This window comes from Dendronephthya gigantea, unplaced genomic scaffold (assembly GCF_004324835.1).
Source record: "Dendronephthya gigantea isolate DGI-Jeju-01 unplaced genomic scaffold, DenGig_1.0 000649F, whole genome shotgun sequence".
NCBI lineage: Eukaryota > Metazoa > Cnidaria > Anthozoa > Malacalcyonacea > Nephtheidae > Dendronephthya > Dendronephthya gigantea.
The window spans coordinates 21,026-29,575 of record NW_021163659.1 but is presented as its reverse complement, the minus strand read 5'-3'; the positions used below and the strand labels follow the sequence as shown (position 1 = coordinate 29,575).

General features: G+C 35.8%; 3 protein-coding genes across 5 annotated transcripts; 2 read left to right on the top strand and 1 right to left on the bottom strand.

Annotated features, from left to right (window-relative positions):
* The first annotated feature begins 104 nt into the window (after window positions 1-104).
* On the top strand, window positions 105-3,345 carry LOC114544099 (NADPH:adrenodoxin oxidoreductase, mitochondrial-like). Its single transcript, XM_028562833.1, has 15 exons — window positions 105-302; window positions 510-605; window positions 738-860; window positions 973-1,017; window positions 1,087-1,155; window positions 1,240-1,341; window positions 1,509-1,598; window positions 1,695-1,797; window positions 1,890-1,941; window positions 2,021-2,162; window positions 2,368-2,430; window positions 2,511-2,619; window positions 2,836-2,943; window positions 3,040-3,108; window positions 3,195-3,345. Exons 1-15 carry the CDS (start codon window positions 105-107, stop codon window positions 3,329-3,331), a joined length of 1,506 nt encoding a protein of 501 aa, XP_028418634.1. The 3' UTR covers window positions 3,332-3,345.
* A 334-nt stretch (window positions 3,346-3,679) lies between these two features.
* LOC114544100 (NAD-dependent protein deacetylase sirtuin-7-like) lies at window positions 3,680-6,444 on the top strand. The gene is made up of 10 exons (XM_028562834.1): window positions 3,680-3,943; window positions 4,016-4,120; window positions 4,354-4,376; window positions 4,516-4,563; window positions 4,773-4,848; window positions 4,959-5,057; window positions 5,228-5,464; window positions 5,581-5,661; window positions 5,806-5,912; window positions 6,037-6,444. Exons 1-10 carry the CDS (start codon window positions 3,713-3,715, stop codon window positions 6,299-6,301), a joined length of 1,272 nt encoding a protein of 423 aa, XP_028418635.1. The 5' UTR covers window positions 3,680-3,712; the 3' UTR covers window positions 6,302-6,444.
* On the bottom strand, window positions 5,899-8,504 carry LOC114544101. 3 transcript variants are annotated; one of them, XM_028562835.1, is made up of 11 exons: window positions 8,217-8,504; window positions 7,808-8,069; window positions 7,669-7,728; window positions 7,465-7,594; window positions 7,346-7,387; window positions 7,211-7,275; window positions 7,051-7,124; window positions 6,890-6,989; window positions 6,737-6,779; window positions 6,533-6,663; window positions 5,899-6,121 (listed from the first exon to the last, which is right to left on the bottom strand). In XM_028562835.1, exons 1-10 carry the CDS (start codon window positions 8,299-8,301, stop codon window positions 6,544-6,546), a joined length of 981 nt encoding a protein of 326 aa, XP_028418636.1. In that variant the 5' UTR covers window positions 8,302-8,504; the 3' UTR covers window positions 5,899-6,121; window positions 6,533-6,543. The 3 variants fall into 3 exon arrangements, with proteins under 3 accessions (XP_028418636.1, XP_028418637.1, XP_028418638.1); XM_028562836.1 differs by having other exon boundaries at window positions 5,899-6,118; XM_028562837.1 differs by having other exon boundaries at window positions 5,899-6,010.
* Window positions 8,505-8,550: the final 46 nt, after the last annotated feature.

Genomic DNA, 8,550 nt, shown 5'->3' with positions numbered 1-8,550 from the left:
CTTTATATTATTATTTAACAGTTTTATCAAATATAATATTATTTAATGCAACTATTGTGGTAGAAATCTGCAAGTAAAGGCTCTCTAAGATCTGACTAAAACCTATGAATATCGATGGTTCAGTTTCAATACCAGCTTTTAAGACCACTCACAGACATGGTGGTTTGTTTCGACGACACATTAATTATTCCAGAAGTGTTTGCCGGAAAAGATCATTCACAACAGACAGGAATGAGAGGCCTGCTGTCTGTATTGTTGGAAGTGGCCCTGCAGGATTTTACACTTCACAATATTTGTTAAAGGTAGTATATGTTGTAGGTATGGTATTAGGCAATCAGTCCTGGATTTCTTCTCCATAGATTGACTTTGGTCACCAGGGATGTACCATGGCAGACCTAAACTTTTTCTATCATGACTGGTTATATGAGGATGCAACTTGTGACTGACTCTCTAGGACAAATCCAATCTTAATCTAAATATGACTAGTTTTAATTTACCATCATTTTTAGTTGCACGAGAATCTATCTGTTGACATTTATGACAAATTGCCCGTACCATTTGGTCTGGTTAGATTTGGCGTTGCTCCTGATCACCCTGAGACAAAGGTTAGTTCTAGTTCCGCCAATCATGAACACATTTTCTAATTTTAGACACTTCATATTATCTTAATGTCAACCATCTTTGCAAGTAGAATTGACTTAATCACTATTCATCTGTATTTCATTTCACTTCACCAGAATTGTATCAATCAATTTACAACAACAGCAAAGAATGAGAGATGCAGATTTGTGGGCAATGTTCACATCGGGAAAGATGTGTCTTTAGGTGAATTAAAGGCTGCTTATGATGTTGTTATTTTGGTAATTCTAATCTAATTTAGTTATATCATTATAATTTTGTTTAATTTTGGACATCCAATGCCCCTCGCTGCTAGAATTTATCTTTGAAACTATAGCTTATATTTGTTTTAAGTGCTATGGTGCGGAAAACGACAGAAAACTTCAAGTTCCAGGCGAGGTATACAAACAGCTTTTCCAGATTTCTTCAATTTGCTAGTTGTTCCAAACATATTTTCTTCTCTGATAGGAACATCATGGTGTTTATTCAGCTAGACATTTTGTGGAATGGTATAATGGTTTACCAGCAAGTAGTGACGTAAGTCTTCATTAGATTTCCTCAATTTTTCTATTCTCAAAGAGAAATAATTAAGGGCACTTATCATTTCTTTGTTTTCTCAAGTTAAAGCCAGATCTTAGTTCTGAGACTGCTGTCATAATTGGTCAAGGAAATGTGGCTTTAGATGTTGCAAGGATTTTATTAAAACCAGTTGAAATGTTGGAGGTAATTCAGTAGTCTTCAAAGTTAGACACTCAGTAGAAAGAATTATAGATCTATGATTGGTATGACTGGCCTGCATTCAAACCCACTTTGCCAAATTTAACTAATATTTTTTACTGTTGTTCCCAAACCAAATTCATCTACAGCAGTTCGATCTATTTTTGCTGTAGAAAACGGATATATGTGAGCACGCTTTGGACCTGATCCGAAAAAGCAAAGTGAAGCGAGTTTACGTCGTTGGCAGAAGAGGTCCTTTACAGGTTCGTCGTAATATCATTTTACAATCGACTGTTTTATTTTCGCTTCACTAAAGGAAATGATCACTTTCCATTCACTGGAAAATGTCCGTCTTTCAGATATCTTTCACAATCAAAGAACTGCGTGAAATGACAAAATTACCTGGATGTCGCTCCGTTTTCTCTCCGGAAGATTTTCAACCCATACGAGAAATGATTTCAGGTAAATCGTTTGAGAGTTTTCTTTTTACCCAGTTTTTCGATCTTACTCTCAAATGACTATTAGAAAACCAAGTTTTACGTCTTTTCCGATAGAAATCCCGCGCCAGAAAAAGAGGTTGTTTGAGCTTCTCTGCAACACAGCATTGTAAGTTTGAGATGTTGTTTTTAGATCAGATAACTTTGCACGATTTTCCTAAAAGGATTTTATTTTGTTTTCGTATCAGAAATACCTCTCAACCTGACGATACAATGTCGGAGACTACAAAAGAGTTTAAATTGCTGTTCCGTCGAAGTCCTGTTGAGATTATGAGTAGTGATTCTGGAAGAGTTTCGGGGATTAAATTCGAAATAAATAATTTAAAAGAGGTATTGCATTCCTAAAGTAGACAACGGGATTTTTACGTTCAGTTCAGACACAAACCACGATAGCTTATTGTAGAATACTACCTACACTAGACCACCACGTTTGAGATATCTTTCTCAGGTAGTTCAGACACAAACCATGACAGCTTATTGTAGAATACTACCTACACTAGATCACGACGTTTGAGATTTTTTATGTTCTTCATAGATGCCAGATGGAACAGTGAAAGCCAATGGCAGTGGAAAGATAGAAACTTTGAACTGTGGTCTGGTAAGCGACTGTTTTTAAACTCAATGGGATCATGAGAAGCACAGCTTGAATCCATCTCAATTCTTCATTTTTTTCTACAGATATTCCGAAGTATTGGTTACCGAAGTGTCGTTATTGACGACGAAATACCATTTGATGGTGGAGTGGTATCTTGTGAATCGAATGATGGTCATGTCTCTGGATTACCAGGTTCGTGAATGGTCGCTTTTAACAGAGCTATTGCAAGCCTTTCACTCCGTTCAATTCTTCATGAAAATGAGGTATTGTTAAACATGTTGGAACGATGACATTGTCTTATTTGGATTAGCCATTTAACAGTGTTTGTAAAAGATAACGTTGGTTTATAAACCCATCGTAATTCAATCAATTCAACTAAACAAAGCTTCTTGCTATTATTTTGTTCAGGTGTTTACTGCTGTGGTTGGGTAAGGACTGGCCCCACCGGAGTTATCCTGAGTACATTAAACGAAGGCAGAGCAACAGCTAAGATTGTCGTCAGCGATTTGAAACAAGGTAGCGAGCTTTTGTGACTGAATCAAGTCTTGGAAATCATGTAATTGAATTGTTCCCAACGATGTAGTTGTTTCAATACTTCTCTGAATATCACAGGGAAGTTTCCAAGAATCACTGAGAAAGATAAAGGTTTCTTTGCTGTAAATCACCTCTTGGAATCCCGAGGTATTTTGGATTCGTTGTGTTTAAATAGTTGTGCTAAGAAAATACCAGTTGCCTAACCATTCAGCTCTAACTCTTGTGTATTTCAGGGATAAAACCAGTATCGTTTAAACAATGGGAACGTATCGATAAACACGAACAAGAGCTTGGTTTGCAGACAGGAAAACCGCGAGAAAAGATTGTGGAGAACAGAACTCTTTTGAATTTAGCGCATGAAGTCGATTAAATAATTTCTCCTAACAATCAGCGTCAAAATTTGCCCCATAAATGGAAAATTAAATATTTAAATACAACAAATTTAGAATTAAAAAAAATAATTCAAAATCCGATCAAAAGGAACGCTCTCTTGAGTTACAAATTCTCTACTCTCACTTAAATAGCCTCACATTGATCTCAGCCAATCATAACATAGTATTTCAGCCAATAACATCACAGTATTCCTACCAGACTGTTTTTAACCAATAGTAACGCAGTATGCTTACCTAATAGCAGCACACTATTCTCAGCCAATGGTGTTTCAGCTTTTCCCATGGATTAAGCATGAGAGGCGATCAGATTAGGATCAGCGATTAGGATTGCGTAATTACTGATGTGATGTGTTTACAAGATGGCGACCAGTCGAGAAGGTTTGACAAGAAAGTGTACTGTCAAACGTGGAAGTTCTCTAGTAAATGACGAGCTTCAGGCAAGGTTGAAACAAATAAAATCAATCTTACAAAAAGGAACTGATGAATGCAGCCAAGAAGAGCTGAATATCTTGCGAGAGTCGCCTGAAATGGTGCAAGAAATTGAACGAAGAGCGATCAAACAGGCGAATGCCAAAGCCCGTAAAATTGAGGTTGATTTTTAGCATTTCCTAATTATTTCGAGAAAGGATTTGTTAATAATACTATATATTTTTCTTCTTAAGGTCTGCGATTCTCCAGAAGAACTTGTTGCAAAGGCAACGCAGCTGGCAAATGCCATCAAGGAAGCGAATTTTGTAGTTGTTTACACTGGTGCTGGTGTCAGTACGGTAAAATAAATATTTTAAAACATTTTATAAATACTTCTTTAAAGTATTCCCGGTTTAAAACAGTCTTGTTTTATAATATATCACTGTTAATTTTTCATAATGCTAGTTGAAATAAGTGATATTCAATACTCTCCAATATATTGGTTTGAAAAAATGAAAGTAATTGAACCTACACGAATATTGAAAAGTATGTACGCTTCTTAATATTTCACTATTATTATTTATCGTTTTAGGCAGCTTCTATTCCAGATTATCGGTAAGAATATTTCACCTTTAAAAATAAAAATATATTTATAAATTAAAGATAGAAGAATTCTATAGGTTAAAATGGAAAAAATTAAAACAATTAGTTAATTAAAACTATAAAATTACAGCTGTGTTTAATTTTCTTACAGGGGTCCAAATGGAATTTGGACAAAACTTTCAAAGGGAGAGTCAATAAAGTAAGGAAGCATTGCTGTATTTTAAAAGTATTTAAACTTGAATTTATTTACAACAAAGAATAAAGACATGTTTTTAATAAATTATGAGTGTCTGGTACCAACCATTAGCTCAAATTGTCTTTAATTTATGAAACCTTTATTTCAAAAAAATCAATATTATTAAGCTATTAATGTATGCTTTGTTCTGCTATATTTTCCATTTTATTTAGAAACTGCACCAATCTTTCTGATGCAGAGCCAACCTTAACGCACATGAGCATTTTGAAACTTTATCAGGAACGACATGTATGTCAGGAGGACTCATGAATATGTCTTCATTTTTACTACCAGTCAATTGCTTGTGCCTTGAAAAATTTAACTCTATAGTGTCTATATATAATTTTCTTATTTCTAAGGTGAAACATGTTGTATCACAGAACTGTGATGGCCTCCACCTTCGTAGTGGCTTGCCAAGTGAAGCGCTGTCTGAAGTTCATGGCAATATGTATATTGAGGTTAGTTTAGGCTTTCGATATAGATCATTGTTGCATGCTGAGAAGCCCTCAATACACCAAGGATGATATATCAGGCTCTTCTTCATCCAAGAACCTGAAGTATATCTATGTCTTATAAAAACTGTGTAATCTGTTTTGTAAATATAACTAACAATAATTTATTTCTCCAGGTGTGTACCGAGTGTGAACCAGAGAGAGCTTATGTTCGAACGTTCGATGTGACAGAAAAAACAGCATTACGTCGCCACAACACTGGTCGAATGTGTCATATTTGTGGAGGAAAACTACGAGACACAATTGTACATTTTGGTGAGAAAGGATGTTTGGAGTGGCCACTGAATTGGCAGGGTGCCATTGATGCAGGAAAAGCAACTGATTGTATTGTTTGTCTTGGTTCAAGTCTCAAAGTAAATAAATTAACCCAATCTGTATAAGAATTAGATAAAATATCTTTATTCACACTTTACATTCTATCATTTCTTTAATAGACTTCGATATATACATAAAAATATTATAATTTAAGGTTTTAAAGAGGTATAATTCTCTCTGGGGGATGACAAGAACAAAGGCAAGAAGACCACAGCTATACATTGTTAATTTACAGGTACAAAAATTACTATTGGTTCATAATTTCATGGTAGCAAATGTAGCAAACAGTTTACCCCTAATCAAAGTACAAATAGGGTTTATTTAGTGCATTTCCTCATATACTAGTTGTTCAAATTTCAAAATTTTATTTTTCCACTAGTGGACTCCAAAAGATACATCTGCAACTTTGAAAATTAATGGTCGCTGTGATGATATCATGCAATTGGTCATGGCAAAGCTTGGCCTGGATATTCCAGGTTATAAAAGGTGAATAATGTCAATTGGGCTCCATTAACTGCTCTGTCTTTCTCCATTATCAGCTCAAGACCCTCTTTCTTGCCAAATGTTTTGCCATTGAGGCTTTTCTGAAATGGGACAATTGCTTTTTCAGGAAACATGACCCATTATTTCGCCTGAGCACACCATTACGGGAACATGAACTTTGCACGAAAACAACAAAGAATTTTGAGGTTCTTCTAGAAAGCAGGGCAAATGAGCATTTAAATGGTGAGACAAACCCTTGTTCGATACAAGATGTGAAACATTTGGAACAAGATGCAGTAGAGTGGGACAATAGGGAACATTTAGGTGCAGGATGGTATGGCAAGGGTTATGCCAAGTTAAAGAAACCACGTAAAAGACGAAAGCTTAAATAGTCTGAAGTATGTTGGAAATAATCAGTGCTGCAATGATGTCTTTTAATATGTATATAAACAACTATTTATAATTGTGTTATTGAAGAGAATTATGCAATCTTGCATTTGACCTTTCTCACATTAAAACCTTCATTCCAATTACATTTGATATTGTGGAATAACTTAACTCAAATCACTATGTACTCAAGTGTGTGTTGTTTAGTTATGTTGATTGGAAAAAGAGTTGTATACCTGGCTTTGGTTTATTTACTTTGGACAAGTTCTTTTTCCAGTCTTGCTAATTCCCTTACACATGCATCCCGCTTTTCCTTTATTGCAGCAATTGTTTTGTCATGATGTGCCAGAAATTCAAATAAGTCACCCTAGGTGTGAGACATTGCAGGTTAGATATGAAGCCATCATACAAGAGCTAAGATGTCCATGAAAATTACTGACATGAAAAATTTCAGGTGCCATTTCCTCTGGTATGTTTACATTGCTAGAGAAAAAAAGGAATTGCATTTGAGGTCATAGTCTGGTGGCAATCATTCAAGAACTGATCAAGGAATATTAAAGAATGGCACAGTATAAGAGGATAATATCACATACAAGGTATAGTCCCGTAATGTTGTGACTACCATCTCTTTAAGGGTTGTAATTTCATGTTGATAAAGGTTGACAATGGAAGAACTGTTTGGATTACCATACCCTGAAACATAGAAATACATAAATGGCTATTCCTCCTACATTATTTTCACACATTGCATTACCTTGGAGCAGTTGCTCAAGCTCTTCAATTTCTTGCATTATAATCTCACTTGTTTCTAATCTTTTCATGTTTTCTCTAAAAGACAGCAAGCCACAATCTGTGTCAATGAAGTTGATCTTGGGGAGCTTATTAATCAGATGAACTTCTTTGTTGTTCTATACCTGGACTCAAGTTTACCCTGTTGCTTCTGGCCATGTTGACACTGAAAGGATTGATCTTCGTTTTCCTTCAAGAATGATAGCACTGTGTTAAGGTTTGTGGAACTAATGGCCAAACCAATATATTTTGGTACTTACCAGGTAGTTATAATTGTGGAGAATTTTTGGTGGAACATATGCCTAAAAAGATTTTCCCAGTGTCAATTTCTGCCATCAAACCATAACTAGGTAGTCTACTGCAAATAATACTGCATCACCTTAATTTCCTGAACTGATCTTTCCAACAAGGTGTCTGTAGGGCTCTGTGGAGGTGGCAGACAATTGACATCAGCTGCAAATCCACTTGGTAACATTACAAAACAGTTTTCATTTGCAGGAATACCAGTCCTATATTGAAATATTCACAAGAAAGCTGGTAATATCTTGCCCTATTAGATATACCTTGCAACCATATTGCATACCATGATTCAAGATTCTCGTCAGTCATCCAGGGTTCCATTGAATCAATACCTCTTGGCAACCTATTGGTAAAAAAAACTGTCTAGCTATCTCAAACTGTTCTTCCTAAAGGGGTCCAGTATTAATCCTAGATTTTCCTGCCTGGGTTTTGTGTCATTGATTCCATGATCTTCTTTGTCAACATTCCTTATCAAGGGTCTCTTGCCATAAATGATCTCTTTTCGAGCCTGACTTAATGATTTATCCTGACTGAAAGGTCGCCAAACTGGATTGACCAGCTGGTTTTCAGACTTGTTCGGCTTTAGTTTCTTGGTCCGATGTGATGATGACTTTGGTACGCTTTGAGGCCGACTGGTGTTGTAGGTTGCCCTCTGAGCAGTGGTGGGAGGTCGCTTAACCAGCACTACATAGAGAATTGGTAGATTAAGCCACAATTAACTGAGCATGAACTCAGATCCTCAGATTTACTCTTACAAGATAATTTCTTCCCTAGATGATGGATGTGTTTATTTATGTCATGCCTTAAGAAATAGCCTAAAATGCATCATACCTTTGGACTCAAACAGGCCTTTGGCTAATCTTAGCGCATCTTTCATTTGGTCGTTTGTAAACGCTGTATTAGATCGTGTTGTCATGGATTTCGCTTTTCAACAAATCATCAAAGTCTTGCTGTTTACGAAGGATTTTTTATGAAAATAATCGATCTTTTGTGGCTATGAAATAAAGGTACAACCCAACATTGCCATGGCATGCGAAAAATAGAGAAGAAAGTCCAGTATATCGAGTAAATTCAGCAAAAATTCGGAGGCCAAGGCATATAAACAATACTTTTGGCCATAATTTTCTATTGTTTACACCACGCGTGTTGCGTGTTTCACCCTTTC

What these genes read in the sequence shown, in the direction of transcription:
- LOC114544099 (XM_028562833.1), top strand. Translation starts at nt 105, where the DNA reads ATGAATATCGATGGTTCAGTTTCAATACCAGCTTTTAAGACCACTCAC. An exon ending in CATACGAGAAATGATTTCAG is followed by an intron (nt 1,798 to 1,889) that starts GTAAATCGTTTG and finishes CTTTTCCGATAG; the next exon opens with AAATCCCGCGCCAGAAAAAG. An exon ending in TCATGTCTCTGGATTACCAG is followed by an intron (nt 2,620 to 2,835) that starts GTTCGTGAATGG and finishes TATTTTGTTCAG; the next exon opens with GTGTTTACTGCTGTGGTTGG.
- LOC114544101 (XM_028562835.1), bottom strand. Translation starts at nt 8,301, where the DNA reads ATGACAACACGATCTAATACAGCGTTTACAAACGACCAAATGAAAGAT. An exon ending in GCTTGAGCAACTGCTCCAAG is followed by an intron (nt 6,990 to 7,050) that starts GTAATGCAATGT and finishes TCTATGTTTCAG; the next exon opens with GGTATGGTAATCCAAACAGT. An exon ending in ACATTACGGGACTATACCTT is followed by an intron (nt 6,780 to 6,889) that starts GTATGTGATATT and finishes TTTTTTCTCTAG; the next exon opens with CAATGTAAACATACCAGAGG.
- LOC114544100 (XM_028562834.1), top strand. Translation starts at nt 3,713, where the DNA reads ATGGCGACCAGTCGAGAAGGTTTGACAAGAAAGTGTACTGTCAAACGT. An exon ending in TCAAAGGGAGAGTCAATAAA is followed by an intron (nt 4,564 to 4,772) that starts GTAAGGAAGCAT and finishes CATTTTATTTAG; the next exon opens with AAACTGCACCAATCTTTCTG. An exon ending in AACTTTATCAGGAACGACAT is followed by an intron (nt 4,849 to 4,958) that starts GTATGTCAGGAG and finishes CTTATTTCTAAG; the next exon opens with GTGAAACATGTTGTATCACA.